Source organism: Mesoplodon densirostris, chromosome 9, assembly GCF_025265405.1.
Source record: "Mesoplodon densirostris isolate mMesDen1 chromosome 9, mMesDen1 primary haplotype, whole genome shotgun sequence".
In the NCBI taxonomy this organism is placed as follows: domain Eukaryota; kingdom Metazoa; phylum Chordata; class Mammalia; order Artiodactyla; family Ziphiidae; genus Mesoplodon; species Mesoplodon densirostris.
This window is the reverse complement of record NC_082669.1, coordinates 26,937,881-26,959,522: the sequence shown is the minus strand read 5'-3', so window position 1 is coordinate 26,959,522 and position 21,642 is coordinate 26,937,881. Positions and strand designations below refer to the sequence as shown.

The following is a 21,642-nucleotide window of genomic DNA, read 5'->3' as shown; positions in this document are numbered from 1 at the left end:
ATTTTATTATTTATTTGTTTATTTGCTATGAGTAAATTGACCTTCCCAATTTACTAAAAGGAGGCGATGTATGGTGATATATACATATATATATACACACATACACATACACACACAGAGTAGAGACCATGTTAACTTCACCCACGGCTGCGTAGAGCTCTGCCCGGGCTGGAGGAGGGAATGCAAGGAGGTCCTGATTTGCTGTTTCTACTGCAAACTGCAAAAGGCTCCTCCTAGACACCTATCCTCCTCCTAGGGCAAGTGTCCGTTTTCTACAGCGTCCAGGAAAGTCCGCTCACGCGGTGGTCTCGCCACTTCCCACTGCTGATCCACATGCTCTTTGGAAGAGCCCTCAAAGTGTAATTCCAAATTCAATCCTGGACCACTGGCGTCCTCTGTTGGTCACCTAGGGAAGGGGTGCGCAGACACAGTTGAAAAGACCCGCACGGAGCCGGCCTACCAGATTCGCCGAGACCTCCCGGCGCAATTGTGTTCTCGGACTCCCCCCCCCCCCCGCCCCCAGTGTAAAGTGTTTACATTGCACAGATGAGCGAGAATTCCAAAGTCTCCACTTCAACGCACCGCAGGAAATTTAGTACAGGAATACAAAGTGACCTGAAAAACTGATAGTGAAAATCACCAATTTTAAGGACTTAGGTTATTAATCACGCTTCAGCAGTGCTGGCTTTATTGTTTTTTATATTCTTTTGTTAGGTTATTAATCACGCTTCAGCAGTGCTGGCTTTATTGTTTTTTATATTCTTTTGTTGTGAATGTAAGCTCTATTTGAAAACAATACCTAAAAACAAGAACAGGCGTCATGTCAAATCTCTGACAAGCCCTGCTGAGGACCCATTCGCCGCCGGCCCACTTTGCTAACCAGGTACTTGCGTACAGACGGCAATGTGAGCCCTCACGGCTTTGAGAAGTTACGTGGAAAGGACAAAAACCATGTGCGCACCTGCAGATGCGCATTTGTGGGGGGAAGGTAGGCGCTAATGATAAAACCCCGAGTCCTTGGCTCCCCGAGACCCCGATGCGAATCGGGTATCCTCGTTCAGAAATTCATCCCCCGATCCAAGGAATTAAATTTTGCAAAGCTTTGCCAAGTACACACGGTGAAGAGCGGCGCTCACCAGTTTCCCTGACACCATCTCGTCACGGAGCGACCTCAACCTGGGGCGCAGAGGGAGAAGGGCGGCTGCAACGGGGTGGCCAAGGTCGGGGGCGCTGGGGTGGCCTGGGGCGCCGGAGATGCCGGGTTGGCCGAGGCGCTTGGGTGGCCGGAGGCACCTGGGACGGGGGGGCGGGTGGTGCTGCCGAGTTCCCGGGGACCGAGGGGTGGGGGGGGCGCCGGGCATGAGCGAGCGAAGCAGGTGCGCGGGCGGCCGCGCGCTACGCACCCCCGCACTCGGCCAGGCCGCACAGGACGAGGCGCGGGCCTGGGGAGCCTGGTCCGCGCCGGCCCTCCCCCGCCCCCCTCCCCGCAGACGGCGCGCCGTTCCGGGGCGTGTCCTCGGCCACCCGGCTTCTATATAGCGGCTGGCGCACCCAGGCTGCCCAGATGCGAGCGCTGCTGCTCCGCGCTGAGGATTGGACCCTTCCTGCCACGCTCCCACATCCTCGCGCCGCTCGCTGTCGCCCCGTCCCCGCGCCCTCCGGCCAGCCCAGCATCGGATCCTCGCGGCGAGTGCCATGCTGCGGACGCGCCCCGCGCTCTGGACTGCGGCTCTGACCGCGCTGGCGTTGCTCCACGGGCCGCCAGCGGCACGGGCCGGCGCGGGCGCTGCGGGCACCGGCCCCGTGGTGCGCTGCGAGCCGTGCGACGCGCGTGCCCTGGCCCAGTGCGCGCCGCCTCCCCCGGCGCCCCCGTGCGCCGAGCTTGTGCGCGAGCCGGGCTGCGGCTGCTGCCTGACGTGCGCGCTGCGCGAGGGTCAGCCTTGCGGCGTCTACACCGAGCGTTGCGGCTCCGGCCTCCGCTGCCAGCCGCCGCCCGGCGAGCCGCGCCCGCTACAAGCGCTGCTGGACGGCCGCGGGCTCTGCGCCAACGCCAGCGCCGCCGGCCGCCTGCGCGCCTACCTGCTGCCCGCAACGCCCGCGCCAGGTGAGCTACCCACGCCAGGTGCGCCGCCGAAGCGCGCCCCTCGGCCAAGGCCAAAGGTGGTACCTCTGTGGAGACTTCGCTGCTCTTCCCACCCCAAGGGTTGTACGTGGGGAAGCTGAAGCCCCGCGAGGCGAGGGCGCTCGCGGGAGGGACCCTCCGCAACCGACCCTCTACTCGCTCCGTTCTTTGAGTGCAGAGTTCTTGTAAATTGTAAAGCGCTTTCGGCGAAAATGGGTTATAGATTTCCTGGGCAGGGAGGGAGCGGATGCAGAGGTTAACGGTCAATGGGGAGATCCTGGACGGAGGAGATTCTCAAGCCATTCATGCAGGCGCCGCTCCGAAACGTGGGCGTGTACTGTGCGGCCCAATTCCGGACCGCGACTTCTGTTTCCCACGAACGAAAAGCGAGCGTGTCCATGCCGAGGATGCTTGCGGGGCCGGGGGCGCAGGGAATGGGCCAGGGCGGATTTGGACGGGGAAGGTGGGCAGGCACGTTGTAGGAAATGGTACCTGGCTTTAAAAATACTGATTTACACAGACTTACGGTTTGCAAAGCAGTTTCAGGCCCGAGGGTGTCCCAAAAGCAGCGAGGTGGGAACCGGGTCGGACAACCTGGCGTTCAGAAAGAAATGACTCTGGAGTTGGCAGGTGTCCCTCTAAATTTCAAGCACGCTTAGCCAGCCTCACTCAGGTATGTGAATGAACTTATCGCGTCGCCGAAGGCTAGGAGATAAAGCCCTCACCTCCAGCCACCAGCTGGACAGACCGCCGTGGGCTAGCCCCCATCTGGGGCTAGAAGGATGGAAATCCCCTTATAATTTCCCTACCTGCAGATTTCCACTCCCAGGTGAAGCTATTTCCTTTCAAGACTCGTGGAAAGGTAAAATTACAACTGCCTAAAACATATACTGGCTCTAGTAGACTGGTTAGAATTGCTGGATGCATTTGTCTCTCAGGGCAGTTGGGGCATTTGCTGTGTGTGTACTTCACTGTTACCGTTCATTTTTGGATATTCAGAAAGTGATCTTAGAAGTTTGTATAGATGTTGTAACTTTTGGCTAGACTTTGGGAATTATGGGAATTCCCATAATGGGAATTATTACTGTCGTAGTAGCTCCATAGTATAGGTTGACGTGGTTTATTATAAAATTATGAAAAGATCTAAGTGACTTCTAAAATCCACTTGGGGGGGTAAATTTAAATCACAGTCAAAAGTTTAAGAAAATTATCTGTGGCTTAAATAGAAAGGTTTTCTCTCCCTCTCTCAGCAGGCATTAGAAAGAAACCAAGGAAGTTTAAGAAATTACTCAGAGTTCTTGGAAAAGAAATGCAAATATATTCATTTACATATTCTTAGCATCCCCTTTGCCCCAATACTTCCCTGAAAAAGAAAAAAAAAATGAAACTAAGATGAAAGGAAATTGAAACCAAATTCTACCAATTAAAAACTTACTCTGTTGGTTGCTGGGCTGGGTGAATTTGTGCTTCCCCAAACACAAGACCCCTTGGGAACTTTGCAACTTCTCCTCCTCATGGAACTGTTTGTTTTCCCGGTTGAGGAAATCGAAACCCAGAGAGAACGGGGACTTCCCCAAACACCCCTGTGAGTGCACCTGCCCGAGATGCTTCCAGGAGAGAGCAGGGCTTCTGCAACAGAAGCAGAGTATCTTTCAGCCCTTCTCAACCCTCCAGAAGCATTCTCCAAGCCAGAGCTAGACATCTGCTCCTCGAAGCCTAGAGCCAGAGGCCTTGGCAGGCTTCCAGGCAGGTGAGCAGGCTGCCGCCTTGATGGGCCAGTTCTCGGGAGAGTAGAGAACAGGTCAGCTGGAGCAGTGCGCTTGGCACCCCAGGTGTAGTAGATGCGGGATCAGGTAGCAAACTGAGCCCCATCCGGGAGGGGGAGGCATCAGGACTCCGCTCATCAGAGTGAAGCCATCCTATGACAGTTACCTGGCTGCATAGAACCAGGCAAGAGGAAGGGGCTCCCCACTGGCCCTTCTCCCTTAGCCGGCCCAAGTTCATCCTGGAAGAGGAACAGAGAGCATTCTGCTTCCATAGCAGCTGCACATTTAGTCAGTATAGTTCAAATCCCAGTGACGTTGTGTACATTCCAATATCAATAGCAAGTGTGTCTTCATTAGTTTGATTACAGTCAGAGATCTGCAGGAAGTGGCTTCCTTTTCAGAGTGAAGCTCTTTGGTACAAAGGATTGTTAAGCCTTGTTTGGTGATGTCCTCATCCCATTTGCTCCTGTGCAGACAAGGGAGGAAGGACTCACCCAGGATAGTGCCCCAGGATCCACAGGGTCTGTGCAGCTCTTCTGGGTGTTCCAGACCCTGCACGGACAGTGAGAGATGTGACAGCGAGACCTATGAAACACTACCAAACATGCCTCATGAGTCCAGGGGCCTGAGGCAAAGGCGCTTTGTGGAGAATTCAGTTTCCCCATCTGAGCCCTTTGCCTGGTGGCACTTAGGACGGGCTGGAATCAGAATCCCTGGGGCTTGCTGACTCCCAGGTTTCTGCCATCGCCCCAGCGCTTCTGATTCAGCAGGGCCGGTGGGGCAGAGGATGTGCTTGTCCACAGGTCCACACGTGGGAGGCCCTTACTGGGGCATCCCTGAGGGATTTCTGAGTGGGCCTCGGAGCCTTCCCTGGCTCGTGTCTGCCCCCTCCTGGTGGAGGATGAGAGGTACTTGAAAGCTGAGAGCATGAAAAACATTTTTTTCAGCTGCACCTACTTTGTAATAGCACGTGTCAGATTTCATTTTTAAAAGATGCCAGGGGAGTACCGTTCACCACTAGTATTATGGAATACTTTTCCCAGGTGTTTTTCTAAACTTACTCGGAATTGTTGAATCACATTTCCATTTGGTTCGGACTTGGTCAAAAAGGTAAGATTCGTCGTTCAATGTCAATGACCCTCAAGTCTGTGCCTCCCTTGTGTCTTTCAAGGAAATGGCAGTGAGTCAGAGGAAGATCACAGCATGGGGAGCACAGAGAACCAGGCCCTGACCAGCACGCACAGGGTGCCCGACTCCAAATTCCACCCCATCCACACCAAGATGGACGTCATCAAGAAAGGACACGCCAAGGACAGCCAGCGCTACAAGGTCGACTATGAGTCTCAGAGCACAGACACGCAGAACTTCTCATCTGAGTCCAAGCGTGAGACGGAATATGTGAGCGCTTTTCCTCTTGCTGATGAGGGTGGGGCTGCCCGGCCTGGGCATCTGGAGATCACAGGGTTGCTCTTTACTCAAGGGCCCCGGCGGTTATTCCGGTGGTCCTGCTGACTGAGCGGACAGCCAAGAGCCCCTCCTTACAGAAGGGATATTGACCCTCCCCTATGGCAAAGATCTTCTGAGAATCAGTGTGCTGACCTCCAGGCCCCTGCAGGGCAGAGAGCTGTTCTCCTAAGAGGTGTTCACGTGGCCTCTGAGTGTCCTGGCCTGTGGGTCCCTGTCCCAGTTCTGTGCCTCGCTCTGGGAAGTCACAAGAGAGACAGGGAGCCCCGGTTGGCAGCTGCGTGGGAACGGTGACCGCTAAGTCGGGCAGAGACGCTCAGGGGCACGTGGCCAGTTCCCTGGGCGTTCCAGGGTTTTGTCACATAGGGAGTTCCCAGGTAACCTGTGTTTTTTTCTCCCCAGGGGCCCTGCCGCCGGGAAATGGAGGACACACTGAACCATCTCAAGTTCCTGAACATGCTCAGCCCCAGGGGCATCCACATTCCCAACTGCGACAAGAAGGGCTTCTACAAGAAAAAGCAGGTGAGCACTGTCTGCGCAGCTCCTTTCTCTCCCACCGTCCGCTCATGCGGAGGAGAGACCAGCCCTCCACCCAAGTGCTCTGGCTGCCGCCGTGGCTCGCGGTCCCTGCCACGGCCAAGACCTCTGAGGGGCTTCCCCTGAATCCCTAACTCCTGGTATCTTCCCGCCATCCGCTTCTCCCTCCCGACCCACAGAGCAATTCGAGGCCTCCCTGGAGCCTTTTACTAGCTATAGAGGGACCCAGACACGTTAGCACTGCACCGTGGAGGGATGTTTTTATTAACTATTGTAGAGAATTTCCAAGAAGCCTGATGTGAGGTCCTGTGGCAGGAAGCTTACCCTGAGGTCCCATGTTGGTCCCTTCCACACCCGTGCCTTCCTGGTGGTGACCCGCTGTAAAGGATCAGATACATTGTTATTTTAAGGCATACTGAGTGTACCTCTGTAGATTTCAGATCACGCTATGGGAGCATCTCAATGGACTTTCTAATTGGATGACTCCTACCTCAGTATCTACGGAATTAGTCACAGAACACAGGGCCATGTTCAAAGTGCTGGTGGGAGTGGCCTCGATTAGAGAGCCCCATCCTGTTCAGTGGCCACTGGTCTCTTTGCCTTTTCATATGTTTCTATCAGTCACTTATTCAGCAAACTCACCCTGAGAAGGTACCATATACATAGCTCGGGGTGTTCTCTGAAAGACCCAAATGTGACAAGCCCAGGGCAGATGGGACATTATCATTCCCCCCATTCAGCAGATAGACCTGTAGGACCAACAGGGTCCAATGTCCACCCCAGCGAGACCCTGAGGGATACAAAACCACCAGGACCCCTGCTTTCTTGAGGCACTCATACCTGCCCAACAAGCCCCCAGACACACACTGTGCACACAAGGCCTTGATCAGTTGTGCTTCCTTGGCATAGCAGAGGCCATGCTGGAAAACCATCCTGGGTGCTGACCACCTGCCCCCGTCGTCAGCACCCCCTTGGCGGGGCCTCCCCGGGGCTCACTGGATCATTTGTGCTCTGCCCACAGTGCCGCCCTTCCAAAGGCAGGAAGCGGGGCTTCTGCTGGTGCGTGGATAAGTACGGGCAGCCCCTCCCGGGCTTCGACGTGAAGGGGAAAGGGGACGTGCACTGCTACAGCATGGAGAGCAAGTAGACTGCGACCACGTAAGCCCTGGGCACCGGTGGGATCCGAGGGGGCGCAGGACCCAGCCTGGTGGGAGGGGCATCTATAGATCCCAAGGGCTGGCGACCCAGAAGCGGCACTGGCCTGGAGGACAGACCCACACGAGACAGAGCCCTCAACCCGCCCAAACCAGAGCAGGAAATAGGGTCTGTGGCCAGTTTGTCTTAGAGATACTTAACCTCATTTTTTTTAACTTTTTATTTACATTAGTGTATAGTTGATTAACAACGTTGTGTTAGTTTCAGGTGTACAACAGAGTGATTCAGTTATACATAGACATGTATCTATTCTTTCTCAAATTCTTTTCCCAGTTAGGTTGTTACAGAATATTGAGCAGAGTTCCCTGTGCTATACAGTAGGTCCTCGTTGGTTATCCATTTTAATATAGCATTGCCTCATTTTAAAGAACTTAGAACACTTAAACATTCATACACAACATAAGATTTCCAAAGTTAAGCTTTTCCCCTCATGAGCCTGATGGTTCATTGATCTTCACATGTAAACTGTTTTCATCCAAAAGAACTTGTTAAAGGAATGTGTTTCTAAAAGACGTGGCTTTTTCTTCCCCGTAAAATACATTATGGCTATTCTGAGAGTCTATGATTAATAGCATGTTAATAAAGTTTATGTAAATCTAACATGAAAATGAAATTTCCAACCATCACGTGAAAGAATGAAATCATATTTAAAAATCTTTTTTCATAAATGAGAGAGCTATTGGGGGAAAAAAGATAAATATATTTCATCGTCTCAAGACAAATTTAAGTAAACAGAAGAAGCTGTCATTTTTAGTGATAAGTTCTGTTTCCTTGCAAGTTGGAAAAAATAATTGTAATTTTAGGGTGATTATGTTAGTGAACACCGTGGGCGTCTCATGGGGTTCTCTGCTTTGTTAAAAAGTGTGGAATGAGCCTCCACCCTGCCAATTGCCTGGGTATCATGCCTGATGATCCCAGCGTGGGCCCTGAGCCCTTTTGATTTGGGGGGACTTATTTCAATACATTCCTTTTTCTTTCTGTTTTAGTTCATGTGGAGCTCAAATATGCCTTATTTTGCACAAAAGACTGCCAAGGACATGGTCAGCAGCTGGCTACAGCCTCGATTTCGATTTCTTTTTGTGGTGAATTGATTTTTTTTTTAAACCAAAGTTTAGAAAGAGATGTTTGAAATGCCTAGTTTTCTTCCAAATGGTGAACTTGGCATCTTTCCACTTTCCAGTAGTCAGTGAAACGCAGTTTGATTCTTCTTGTTGCTTCCTATAAAAATACCTGTAAGCTCAAGCACGGCGTGGCCGTAGCTCACACCACCCTGGAACCCTCCCCATGTGTTTGCCGAAGCAGCCAACCCTCCACTTCATGCCTTAGCGACGGTGTTGCTTATGTAGACGCGCGCTTCGTCCCCACATGAAGATGAGACAAGGCCTCATCGAGAAGAGGAACGCCCTGCCCTCTGATGCCCGCACATCACGACGCACCCACCTGGAGCTACGTCTTTGAAGCAAGGGCCAGGGTCCCTGGACCAAGAAGATACTTTGTATCTTCAAGGGACCTGCACTGCTTGGAAACTAGTGGAGAGAATAAGGTGGAATCTTGCACACACACAAAAAAAATAATAATAATGACCAAGAATGTTCTAGGGAACTCTGGGAACCTACAAAGGTGGGGATTTCTGACCCTTCTTTGTCAGGCAGCTTCCTGAAGACACAGCCTTTGCTGAGGCCCCATGGGGCAGGGGGGCAGGGTGACAGCCAGAGGCATCACAAGTAATAGCCTCGTTCTCCAATGACTGCAGAAAATAGTGTTTTCCCACTCAACAATTCAAGAGCAAGTGTATTCTTGAGGATAAGCTCCTTAAAGACAAAAGAGGTTTATTTTCATCTCTCCCCTTTTGTCCTCCTTGGCACAATGTAAAAAATAATGATTCTATCTAACCTGGAAGACGAATGGCTTGTTGGGGAGCCAGTCGAGGACACTGGGAGAACACAGAGAATCCCCCTTGCTTGCTGCACTTGGACTTCCTCCTTTTCTTTCTAAGTCACACGTACACGCAGAGAGAATACCCTCTTCATGACTGTTCACAGTGTATACGTCATCGTCCAAATATGATAGCACCTATACTAGATAATCCTAGACGAATTGTAAGCAATGCTAGAGAATATAAACACGGCCACGACGGAGGGAGGGGGCTCGTGCACAGGGCGCAGCCACTCTCCCTGAGGCCACCCTCCAGGTCTGGCAGGAGAGTGGGGAGGGGCCCTCGGCCGCCCCACTGCAGCCTCTCTGGTTGGATGCACGCTGCACACAGCCCTCCTGGAGAACACAAAGGGATCTCAAGATGTTCTGCCTACCTATTAGCTTTCCTTTATTTTTTTAATTAAGTTTTTGAGAAAAAAAAAGGTATTTTTGAAAAGTTCGTCTTGCAATGTATTTATAAATAGTAAATAAAGTTTTTACCATAAAGAAATCCCCTTCCCCTTGTTAGTGACCGGTTCCGGGTTTTGTGTTACGATATAATCCAGAGGGCAATGACGTTCCGACTGTAGTCAGAACTTAACCTGCTTCCATCTCTGGCAAGAGAACCCAAGGAGCCAGCCTGCATCCTTGCTGGCACCCGTCAGGTCTGCAGTGAGTCTCCGGTTCTGGGCGATCCTCCCAGGTTCACCAGCCCCCCCCAGGTTCACCAGCCCCAAGTACCATGAGTCCGAAGCCACCATCCCCCAAGAGCACAAAGAAATGAGTGATCTGGGCTCCCCACTCACCAGGGCCAAGGCCATGCTGTTGCTATGGCAACCCCTTACCAGGGTTCAGTTAGCAAATAAATGCACTGGAACATTACCAATCACGGGTACTGACGAGGGTGTCATGAAACGGGGCTTCAGTGATGAGGCAACCTTTCCAAGGCCATTTTTTCATATGTTCAAAAGTCCTTGAACCAACCATTCCTCTCCAGAAACGTATCCTAAAGGCACAATAGGGGATGTGCCCAGAGAGCACGAGGATATTAAACTGAAATACATCCACAGAAAGGAATATTATGCCACTACTAAAATGTGTTTGATGGTAATAATACAGAAAGAAGCTCATGGTGGGATAAAGGAAGAGCAAAATGCAATTATATTACATACACACACACACAGACATACACATACACACACATAAAACTGATCGGAAAGGCACCAAAACGGTAACCTGGTTACACTGTGAATGTAGATGATGTCCTTATTTTATGTCTATTTCATTACAGTTTCAACAACTTCGTAGTGACCATGAATGGATTCCTTTTTATTTAGAAAAGTGTGCTGCTTCCGGGTGGCAGGTGGCCCACTGCCCGGGGAGGCATCTGCTTCCAAAGTTGGAGGGTGGGGTCTGCTCCCGCGAGCATCTCAGGCTCCCATTCCCACAGCTCGTCTCCACGGCCCAGCCGTACCCCCAAACCTCGGGGATGGCCTGGCCGCCTCTCCTGGCCCCGCATTCCACCCGCAATACGGTCTACGGCTTTTGTCCTGGCACGGTCTGCACGCAGTGCACAGAACACGCAGGATCACTGCTCTCGGAGAGAAACAAAGTAAACGAGGCGAGCCAGTGGGACTTGCGGCCCGTGGGAGATGAGTGCGCGGGAAAACAGAGGGGGACGCGGATCGTCCAGCGGCATCCTTGCTGCTGATTTCCCTACCCTTTGCTACCGACGTGGGTCCTTGGACTCTTTTTTAAGTAATAGAAATTGATAAGAGGCCAGATGAGAAATTCAGGCTGGGGCCCCTGCGGTAGGACAGCAAGTGAGAACAAGTAACCTGTGCCCTTGCTCGCCCCCCAAGGCACGGGCGGAGCTGGTCCCTTCAGTGGGGTGAGGGTGGGGGCCGATGGCTGGGTCGGGCTCGAAGGGAGGCTTCGGTGATCTGCTCACCCCCTTGCTGGTGCCGTGTGCTTGGATCGTGTGCAGCACCCTGCTTTTGCTCCTGGCACCTCAGAAAGGGCGGTTGGTTTGTGGCCTTTTTGTGTCTTATTGTTCATACGTGCCCCCCAACTGCGCATGCGTGCAGTTCTATTTAATCCCTTACAGTTTCTTTGTATTTATTCTATTGCTCGAGGAGACATTTGTGCAGGTGCAAGCACTGCAGCCAAGTGTCCCCGGTCCCAGGTCCCAGCCTGTCTCACTTTCTTCTTTAGTGTACCTCAGCGTTTTCTGAATGGGCCCACAACGTCTGTCTCAGGGTAAAACTTATCATAACCTCTTTACCATTCTCAGCATCGGATGTGAGAACCTGTATGTCACCTTCTTAATATTAAAAAGGCTGCAGTGAATGTTCTTTTGTTGTTTTTGTTGTTGGCGGGGGGAGGCATATTTTGGAGGTTTTGTTTAATTTGGAAAAGCTAGTGAAGGAAGGCCTAGCTGAGAGGGGACTGGGGGCAGTGAGGGAGTGAGCCCCCGGAGCCTGAGCGGGGAGCCACCCAGTATCCCTGTCCGAGGCAGGAAGAGAGGGGTGGATGGGGGGAGATGGAGCTGCAGCCGGAGAGCGGGCAGGTCGGGATCCCAGAGCCCTGGCATTTGTGCTGAGTGAATGGGGGCCTGGGAGGCTGCAGAGGGGTGGTGACCTTGTTCAGCCGTGACAGGCTGGTCCAGCGGCTCCACAGAAGCCAAGGCCTGGGAGGCCTCAACCTGGAGACTGCGGATCAGACCAGCGCTGCCCTGGGGAGCTGAGGTGTGGCCCAGTCAGCGCATATTTTGCAGATAGGGCATGGACTGGATGTGAGGGTGAGAGGGTGGACGTAGAATGTCAGGAATGACAGCAAGTCTGAGCAACTAAAGCAGCATTTCCACTGAAGAAGCAAACAGGAGAAGACAGTTTGGGGGGGGGGGGACTCGGAACATCTGTACAAGTTCAGGTTGAGAGGCACATCAGACGAAACACCCGGAAACACCGCAAGCACCTCCAGTAAGGTGGCTGTGGATTCCTGAAGGAGAATTTCAAGGTCATTGGAAACAGCGAAGCCGCTGGGAAGACAGATGGCAGCCAGAGATGATTTTAAGGAGGTGAGGCAGGAGGCAGCCGGCAGTGCTGCAGCATAAACCAAAGGGACAGGCTGCTGTGGCCCTGTCCCCACTAGTGCCCTCAGTACCTGCCCTACACCTACACAGACACCTGGTCCAGGTGTCCTGAGGAGTGAAATCCAGGCAGGGCAGACACTGCCAGACACCAGTGATAACGTACCAAGTTCAGATTATCCCTTCCAGGTCTCCCTCTCTACACTGGGAAGTGACCACCAGGAATGTCCTCCCCCAGAGCTCCTCCCTGGTCAGGGGAGGGTAAGAATGACCAGACGCAGACTTCTGGTGCTGGACGCTGTCCATTTGGCTCATCCTTCACCTGCACCTGTGTTCTTGAACTTCAGATGTAGACACAGACCGTCACACATCATCTGAGAGAGTGGCCATAACCCTGGGACATTATGAATTCACAGTTGTAACAAAAAGTAAACAAAAAAGTAGATTAGTTTCCTTTGGAAACAAAAATATAACAAATAGGTTTGAAGAGAAGAGGAAAGTTATTGTATCACTTCAATAAAAAACACTGGCTATTCTGTGACCCTTGCAATTCCATATGAATTTTAAAATCAGCTTGTCATTTTCTACAAAGAAGTCACTGAGATTCTGAAAAGGGTTGTGCTTAATCTGTAGGTCAGTTTAGGGTGTAAGGCCATGTTGACAATGTCAAGTCTTCTGATACATGAACATGGTGTGTTTTCCATTTACTTAGATCTTCTTTAATTTCTTTCAGAAAGATTTTGTAGTTTTCAGAATATAAATTTTGTATTTCTTTTGTTAAATATACTACTAAGTATTTTATTCTTGACACTACTGTGAGTGAAATTTTCTTAATTTCATTTTTTGATTGTTTATTGCAAGCATATAGAAATACAATTAATTTTTATATATTGAGCTTGAATACTGCAATGTTGTTGTACTCATTTTTTAGTTCTAATAGTCTTTTAGTGGATTATTTAGAATTTTTTTCGTATAAGATCATGTCATCTTCAAATAGATATAGTTCTACTTCTGCCTATATCTGAATGCCTTTTATTTCTTTTTTTGCCTAATTTCCCTGGCTACAGTGTTGAAGAGAAGTCATGAGAGCAGACATGCTTGTCTTGTTTCTGATCTTAGGGGGAAAGCATATAGACTTTCACCATTAACTATGACATTAGCTGTGGTGTTTTCCTAGATACCTTCTGTCAGCTTGAGGAGGTTTCCTTCTATTCCTAGTCTGTTGAGTGTTTTTATCATGAAAGGGTGTTGGATATTATCAAATGCTTTTTCTGAGTCTATTGAGATGATCATGTGATATTTGTTTTTTTTATTTTATTAGTATGGTTTATTGCATTAATTGATTTTAGGGTGTTAAAACAACCTTGCATTCCTGAGATAAGTCCCACTTGGTCATGGTGAATGATTATTTTAATATGTTGCTGGACTTAGTTTGCTAGTATTTTGTTGAGGATTTTTGTGTCCATATTCATAGGAGATTTTGCTCTGTAGTTGTCTTTTCTTGTGATGTCTTTGGTGTGGAATCAGGGTAAGACTTTTATGAATGTAGGCTCATAAAATGAATTGAGAAGTGTTTTCTCATCTTCTAAATTTTAGAAGAGTTTTAAAGAATTAGTACTCTTTAAATGTTTAGTAGAGTTCATCAGTGAAGCCATCTCAGCTTTTATTAGTGGGTAGTTTTTTCTTCACTGATTCAATCATTTCACTTGTTATAGGTCTAATCAGATTGTCTAATTCCTCTTGTGTCAGTTTTGGTAGTTCATGTATTTCTCAAAATGTTTCCATTTCATTTCAGTAATCCAATTGGTTAGTGTACAATTGTCCATAATATTCCTTTATAATCCTTTTTATTTCTGTAAAATTGTTGGTAATGTCCCCTGTTTCATTTCTGATTTTAGTTATTTGAGTCTTTTCTCTTTTCTTGGTCAATATAGCTAAAGGTTTGTCAATTATGTTGATCTTTTCAAAGAACAAGCTTTTGGTTTCCTTGATTTTTCTCTGTTGATTTTCTGTTCTCTATTTCATTTATTTCCACTCTAATTTTTATTATTTCCTTCCTTCTGCTTGACTTAGGTTTGGTTTGGCCTTCCTTTTCCAGTGTCATAAAGTTTTTTTGAGATTTTTAATGCCCCTATTAATAAATAATAGGGGCATTTAATAGCTGTAAATTTCCTTCTAAGCACTGCTCTACCTGCCTCAGATTTGAGAGTTTCCCAAGCTTGGAAGTAGGCAAGTGCTGTCCCAATTTAGACCCACAGAGGCAAAAGCATGACGAGCAGGATGATTTTCATGGGAGGGGTTCCGTGTGGACCTTCTGCCTCGGCTTGCTGTCAGGACTAAGTGCAGCAATGCTCTGGGCCTGACCCGGCCACAGAAACCATCCTATTAATAACGCTTATGGCCTGGATCAGACGTGGAATCGATTCCAAACACGGCTGGAGCAGAGATCCTTCTGTCCCCACCAGGAGCTGTCTCCGGAGCCCATTTACCCCCAGACCTGTGCGAACCCATGGGACTTGCTGTTGTGACTACATACTCAACATGTGGGTGCATGACTTTTACGTGTGAGCAGAAAGAGCCGTCCTGTCTATGAATAGGATTGACCCAAGGGAGCTGCTGAGAAGCTGCTGGAGAATCAGGTGGATGCAACAACAATAAAAGATGGGGGCACTAGAATCGTGAAGGACTCTTACCTCAGATTGCCTCCCAAATGCCCATCAACTCCTGATTCGTTTGAAAGGAACCGGAACTGGAAATATGAGACACTGTTGCCAGTCACGACTGCTACATGAGAGCATGTCCAGAAGCCCTGGGACTAGACAGAGCTGCCCCCACCCACCTCCACCCCCACCCCCTCCCCCATCTAAGACCATATGGATACTTATGTAGTTTAACTGATACTTTTGACTAACCACCCAAACATGCCATGGTCAAGGTGGATGGATACCCCCAGCTTCAGTTGAGACTGAGAACCCTCTGTAGGCGCTGCTCTGCCAGTGCCTTCAAGTTTAGAGCTGTGTCGCTTTAATTTTGCCCAGAAGTCACCTCCTGCGCATCGTGGGGAGGGAAGTCCACCTTCTCCAGCTCCGCTCCTGAGCCCACACCTGAGGGGTAGGTGCAGTCCAGACCCTCAGGCTGGGTCCTACAGGGCCCTCGTGGGGACTGAAGTGCTGAGAAAAGCTCCCATTGCCATCGCAGGATAACGGTGACCACGACGATGACCACGCGGTTATTTTTAGCAGGGTGGGATGGGGCTGTGGCTGACCTACATCGGGCTGATATATTTTGAATGATGCACCTGAGGGCTGAGTTCGCCGTGAGCCCTGCGGGCTCGGCACGGGGAGGATGGCAGCTGTGGGGGTCAGGGGGTGAAGGGGGAGACCCAAGATAAGGGAGCTGGAGCCCAGAGCAGGGAGGGGCCAGTCGGGATCCGCTGGGATGGATGAGATGCCCGTCCAGGGGGAGAAGAGGAAGGAGCAGTCGGCAGGGCAGGAAGGCATGGGGGTCAGGAAGAGCAAGCAGGGAGCAGGTTAAGAAAGAAGGAATCCACGTTGCAGAGGACCCATGTCTTGGGCTCAGGTCTTAGTCGTGCAAACAGAGGGGCAAGCAGGGTGCTGCCCTGGAGGGCACCCCTGAAGCCCTGCAGGAGACATAGGCTGGGCAGAGTCAGAGAGGAGACGGGTGAGGGAGAAGTCAAGGAAGTGATTCTGTCTTGCATTTAAGGTAGGAGAAACCCTGGTCTATTTACAAGAGGAAGGGGAGGAGCTAGTGGAGAGGTTAGGGCCCGCAGAGGGAGGGAGGGGTGCCCCGGGCGTGGGAGCCCTCAGTGGGCAGGGCAGACATGCCAGCAGTGGGGACCAGGAGCCTGCAGACTGGACTCGCCAACACTGCATGAGGAAGGGGAGGTGACGGTGACGGATGGAATTCAGGAAGGAAGAAGACTTTATGTTCAACAAATGTCCATGACAATAGCAATGTTCCAGTGCGGGATATTTATTCCAACGTGTTTACACTGTGTTCATGTGTTTGACTATATCTCCAATACATATTTTAACACGTAGCAACACCATCACACGTAGCTTTGACTACATAATCAACATTTAAGTTTCCCTTCAAATTTACGCTAAACACGGATCCATGGAATAAACAGAGTAAATTATTCTTAAGCACAGCTTAACCATCCTCCATCAAACCACTTAAAGAAAATCAATGCTACACATTTGATTTCGCATTTTCTAGGCAGTATTTTCCTATGCTCTTTAAGACAGAAGCATGAACCTCTGAAGAGCTAAAATACAAGTATTTACATACAACATGATGGGAAGTGTTTCATGATATATAAATTAATATAACACAAGTTACTGTGTAGAAAAAAAATAAATTTATGGTGAATAAATAAACTACAGCTTTATATATCAAGTAATATGTGCAGTATAAAAAGTAATTCCTATATATATACATATACATCTATATATATATATAAAAGTGTGTGTGTATTCCAGAGTATAAATATCATATGTACTTAAATATTTCATGTGAAGGAATGGATCATATTGCATCTGCTTTCAGTTCTGTAAGTTAAAATACTGATGGCATTTGGGGTCCCCTCTGATTGCCATGGACCCCAGGATCTTCTTCCCGCTCCAAGGATAGACACACCAGCAGAGCCCAGGCTCTCCTTCCAGGGATGTCTCGCACTGCAAAGAAAAGAAGCAAGGTCAAGAGCAGCCCCTGTGAAGCTGAGAGGGTGGTGGAGCTCCGTGCTGCCCAGTGCCATGTGGAGGGCGTGGCAGCTGAGAGCCAGGCCGTGGGCACCCCCAACCGGCCGTGACCATGACTGAGGGCAAATCCTACACCGTCCTGGTTCTCCTCGTAAAATGGAGACTAAGGGCAAGTGCCCAATGCAATAAGGATGTCACGCGTGTGTTGAACGGTACAGCGTGTGCACAACTGTCTGCTTCATGGCCCCTACGGCACAGCTGCTGAGCCCCGAGGGAGCCTGCCCATGTGTGGCCAACCTTGCTGTCTGTCATATTCCCTGCCAAATTCCTTGTTTGTTATAAAGCACTTCCTGGTCCCCAGTTTCCCCCAGATATATCCACAGAACCTAGGCTTCACTGAGTCCTAAAGGGCTCCTCAAAATGAGGTCTTGGTTTGTTTAATCTCACTTATTATCTGGCAAGCCAAAAAAATGCTATTATATTTAATTATAAAGTTCATTTCCCATTGTAGGGAGGAAAAAAAGTAAGAGATGTCCAAACAGATACTCACTTTCCTAAGTAGAATTGTCCTGTTCCTCTCTACTACAGGTGAGACACTGAGATCCAGAATGTGAGGGGCCTGTGAAGGTCCCCACCTGCTCAGATTTGCTAAGTGATGGAGTAACACTTGGCTCAGGGTCCCTGAGTGCACACAGGCTTTGAGCATTGAGCTGGTCTTCAGGCTACCAGGGGGCTAGTGCCTCCTACTCCCAGAGGGGTGGGTCTTGCATAATATGATCTATTATGTGGTTTTACTTTGCTTACTTGGAGCTGGACACCCTGTTTGTTGAAAGGCTGGCACTTGGCTGGGGTGTGGGCATCAGGGGCTGTCGCGTGAGGATGCACATACCTGTTTGCTGTGATAGAATCCATTCTTGTTGCAGTTTGGCAGATAAAATTTGTAAAGTTTGTCTCCTGCCTTCTGCTGCTCCCTGGCTAATCTGTCCAGCACTTTGTAGAGTTCTCGCTGGCAGGGCTTCTGAAAGAAAAATTTGACGTTGGGATAAATGACAAGAAACAGTGTATTATTAGCCTAAAACGGGAGCAGATGTAAGAGGTTTTGTGTGGGCTCTGAGGACAGGCCTGGACCCACTTTCCCTGGGCCTCACTCTCTCACCTATAAAAGGAGGATGGTTAGTCTCTGTTCTGAGTTGTTAAGATAAAGGATGGGAACCCCATGCCCTCCCTCACTGAACATTCACTAAACACTTGCAGGAGACAAGAACATCACCAATGCCATGAGCTCTCCGACTCTCCTGCCCCCCGTGAGTAATTCTGGCACCAGTCATCTGGTTGAAAGGAGAAGGGGCATAACTCTGTGAATGGAGAACTTAGTAGCAGAGATTTCTAAATTTTGAACAACGTTCCTCTGTAATCTACAAGGTTAGTTCACACGAACCAAATTCGTTGAGGATTAAGGCATTCATCTGGACAATCTGAGATAAGCATGAACTTTTCTCTATTTGTCATCATTTCAAGCTTAAACTCTGAAGTGTCTAGAAAATGGTTCAATCTCCACTTTTCTGGGTATGCATGTTTTTAGAAGTGATTTTCTTTCTTTTTTTCACCAATGAACCCGTCACTCCAACTTTAATTCTTTGTCGCCCTCAAGTGGTAGGACTGAAAACTTACATCAATTAACATGTTACAAGGGAGTTAGTGCTTAATGGGGATAGAGCTTCAGTTTGGGAAGATGAAAAAGTGCTCAAGATGGACGGTCATGATAGATAGTGGCAGAATAATGTGACTGTACTTAATGTAACTGAACTTTATATTTTAAAATGATTAAAATGCTATATTTTATGTTATGAATATTTTACCACAATTTCTTAAAAAGTGGGGGGAAGATGGGATGGGGGAGGAGGATGTTAAGACTAGCTCAGTGCTCTTTAGACACTGCCAGTCTGATATCCTTATTTTAGAGATGAGCTCAGAGATGTGAAGTAATGTAGCTAAGGTTGCACAGCACGAACTGCATTTTCTTTCCATCCAGAGGGCTCCTCTGCTGAAAGCCCTTGGGTTAAAAGCTCCCAAGGCTAAGCTGAGAAATGTCTGTTAGGCTTTGGGAAGCAACTTGTTTATATCCAGGGCTCAGGACCAGACCTACAGGGCCCAGCAGATTCAAGCTAGAAGCTCCACCTACCCCGAGGCTCTCACCTTCTGCTCTGTGATGTCGGTGATTTCCAGAGCCCTCATGCTCTCATAATTACTGATGGCGTTCCAGAGGATGGGCAGGTCCTCACTGGACTCAGCCATCAGGTGGAAATTGTCCAGAAGCTGCTCCTGGGTCATCTCTGAGTTCTCAGGGGACATGTTCTCTGAGGTGGCAGGGTCCTCTGCCTCTGAAAATGGAAAAACGAAAACCCATGAGCCTCCCACTGAAGCATCTGCACCTGTGCCCCCCTCCCCTGAAGCTGCTTCCGTTCCCACAAAACTGGACTGGGACGGGATGGTCATGCTGACCCAGAGTTTTGCCTACTCCCTCTTTAAAGGAACTTCTGATGGCTTCCAGGTAGAGGGATGACCCAACAGCAATACCAATGGCAAGAGTGTCCTGTGTTTCTGCTTCTAAAGTAGGCACATGCACATTTGTCAAAGCTCGGGAAGAGCCCTGAGAAAACCATGGATTACAGTTCAATTCCTGACCCCGTCCTCAGCTTTCCCATCCATAAAATGGGCATTTTAGTAATTCCCTGTGAACAGGTGGTAGGGTTTTTTAGAGGTGGGGTCTAGATTGCAGCTCTACTCTCTTCTTTTCCAGGGGCTCTGCCTTCCCACAGAGTGACTTCTTTGCAACCCTGGGAAGAGGGAGGGTCACCAGATTTCCTGCAGAGTCCTAGGGTTTGGATTTGGTGCATGGACGGAATGATAGAGAACTGGCTCTCCTGAGGGAACCCGGGGGGACACCCTCTCCTTTGAGGACCACAGAGATGACTCTGAAGGTAGAGAACCAGAGGAAAACCGTCCCCACCTTGGAAGGGTGATGCTCTCCAGCAGATCCCTCTCAGGGCATAGAGCCACAAGATTCCGCCAAGAATCACGGAATCACTGGACATACAGCTGCCCCAACAGGGAGGTAGGGAGAGGGGGTAGAGGAGGGTGTATTTCCTCTGCTTCCCACTACAAATAAATCGCTGCTAAATTCAGGAAAGTTCTGCTTGTCAAGTTCTGAGGAGGCAGCCCACACATCAACCACTGTTTTTCTATGGTGTTGAACGCAAGTGAAGTTTTTAGCCTGAACTTTCACATTATGTTCTGTAAACATCTGGGAAGCACATACTGTCTGCACAGGACATATATTTCAAAGGACATTCCAAACACCTCCCAGGAGGCCAGCAGTACAGGCTCCCACTGCGGGTCTTCCCGGAAACGAATGCATTGGCAGGGAGGAGAGCCAGGGGCGTCTGGAGTGGCACCCCGCTGCCCGGGCACTCCATCGTCTCCCTCTTCTGGGTTTCTATAGATCAGTGGGCTGCCCAGGTGGTCTGGGCTCCCTCCCCCAGCTCTCCCACCAAGTTGTGTGTGTCCTGCCTTATCCTAAGCGCCCCCTGCAGGACCACACAACGATGGAGTTCATCTGGGTGACAAATCCTTTCCCCTTACAGGTTTTGGCTGCAAGCTCTGAGCCTGGCCGGGTTGGCTCCCCACTCACTGGCTGTGGGCTTTGGTGCAGCCCCAGCCCCCTGCCCGCCCCAGTCCCCCTGCCCGCCCCAGTCCCCCACCCCATCTGTCCCAGGGGAGGGACCCGGGCGGGGAGACGGTTGGTACCTGTGGCCTCGGCGCTGGGCGCGGGCATGCAGGCGCCCTGGCCGCGGGTGAGGGCGTACAGGGGCCGAGGCTCCCCGGGCAGGGCGCGGCAGCTGAGCCCATGGGCGCAGCGCGCAGTGGCCACGCCGCAGGCGGCGTCCAGCGGCAGGGCGCACGTGGGGCAACAGCCGCAGCCGGCGGGCCGGGTGAGCTCCGGGCACGAGGCGGGCACGGGAGGGCAGAGCGCCAGCCTCTCGGCGGAGCAGGGCGCGCAGCGCCAGGGCTGGAGAGCGCCAGCGGCTGAGCCGAGCTGAACGGCCAGCGAGAGCAGAAGCGGCCAGGCGCGGACAGCGGGGACTTGGGGCATCGCCAGGCAGCGGTGGCGGTCAGGAGCCGGTGCTCGCTAGACGGTGGCGGCGGCGCCCTGGCCGATGCTCGCTGGGCGCCGCGTGCGCCTTATGAAGGGCGCCGGCCGGGCCACCTGAACCAGCGGTTAATGATTGGCGGCGCCGCGTGCTCGCGGCCGGTGTTCAAAATAAGTTTGTTTTGGTTGTAGACGCACTGCCCTGCGCAAACCGTGGGTAGAAGGAGGGCAAACGGTCCAGGTTTCAGACCGTGTTTGTCCTGTGGTTAGGGTTCAGACCTGGAGCCAAAGTGCAATTCCAGCCAGGAGCGCACAGCCAAGTGGAGGGTGGCGCTTGCTTGTTTCTTTCAAGGAACATCTTCAGGCTGAGTCTGCCGGCGGTCCCTGGAAGACCCAGGGAAAGCAAGAGAGATGAGCTGGGCAAGGCCAGCGCATTGGCCAGTTTTCAAGTGGGGAAATCAAGGCCCAGGCAGAGGAAGGAAGGCTGGGCTTAGATAGAAGCCAGGTGTTTGAAAGCCCTGGCGGCTTCTCAGGGGCAAAGCCCAGAACTGTTTCTCCCTCTGCAGAAAGAAGACCAACAGGCCCCTTATCTGCTGTCTGGAGAGGCTTTCCCAGGAGGAAAGATGGAAGGAAAGGGACAGTTCCTCCCAGGGCTGATGCAG

General features: G+C 50.6%; 2 protein-coding genes across 2 annotated transcripts; one reads left to right on the top strand and one right to left on the bottom strand.

Annotated features, from left to right (window-relative positions):
- The first annotated feature begins 1,564 nt into the window (after positions 1–1,564).
- Positions 1,565–9,529, top strand: IGFBP3 (insulin like growth factor binding protein 3). Its single transcript, XM_060108467.1, has 5 exons — positions 1,565–2,104; positions 5,060–5,286; positions 5,755–5,874; positions 6,911–7,047; positions 8,091–9,529. Exons 1-4 carry the CDS (start codon positions 1,696–1,698, stop codon positions 7,034–7,036), a joined length of 882 nt encoding a protein of 293 aa, XP_059964450.1. The 5' UTR covers positions 1,565–1,695; the 3' UTR covers positions 7,037–7,047; positions 8,091–9,529.
- A 7,145-nt stretch (positions 9,530–16,674) lies between these two features.
- Positions 16,675–20,983, bottom strand: IGFBP1 (insulin like growth factor binding protein 1). The gene is made up of 4 exons (XM_060108486.1): positions 20,638–20,983; positions 19,027–19,211; positions 17,720–17,848; positions 16,675–16,806 (listed from the first exon to the last, which is right to left on the bottom strand). Exons 1-4 carry the CDS (start codon positions 20,981–20,983, stop codon positions 16,675–16,677), a joined length of 792 nt encoding a protein of 263 aa, XP_059964469.1.
- Between the last annotated feature and the right edge of the window lie 659 nt (positions 20,984–21,642).

What these genes read in the sequence shown, in the direction of transcription:
- IGFBP1 (XM_060108486.1), bottom strand. Translation starts at nt 20,983, where the DNA reads ATGCCCCAAGTCCCCGCTGTCCGCGCCTGGCCGCTTCTGCTCTCGCTG. An exon ending in CCGACATCACAGAGCAGAAG is followed by an intron (nt 17,849 to 19,026) that starts GTGAGAGCCTCG and finishes TTTTTCTTTCAG; the next exon opens with AAGCCCTGCCAGCGAGAACT. An exon ending in GATTCTATCACAGCAAACAG is followed by an intron (nt 16,807 to 17,719) that starts GTATGTGCATCC and finishes TTTTCTTTGCAG; the next exon opens with TGCGAGACATCCCTGGAAGG.
- IGFBP3 (XM_060108467.1), top strand. Translation starts at nt 1,696, where the DNA reads ATGCTGCGGACGCGCCCCGCGCTCTGGACTGCGGCTCTGACCGCGCTG. An exon ending in GCCCGCAACGCCCGCGCCAG is followed by an intron (nt 2,105 to 5,059) that starts GTGAGCTACCCA and finishes GTGTCTTTCAAG; the next exon opens with GAAATGGCAGTGAGTCAGAG. An exon ending in CCAAGCGTGAGACGGAATAT is followed by an intron (nt 5,287 to 5,754) that starts GTGAGCGCTTTT and finishes TTTTCTCCCCAG; the next exon opens with GGGCCCTGCCGCCGGGAAAT.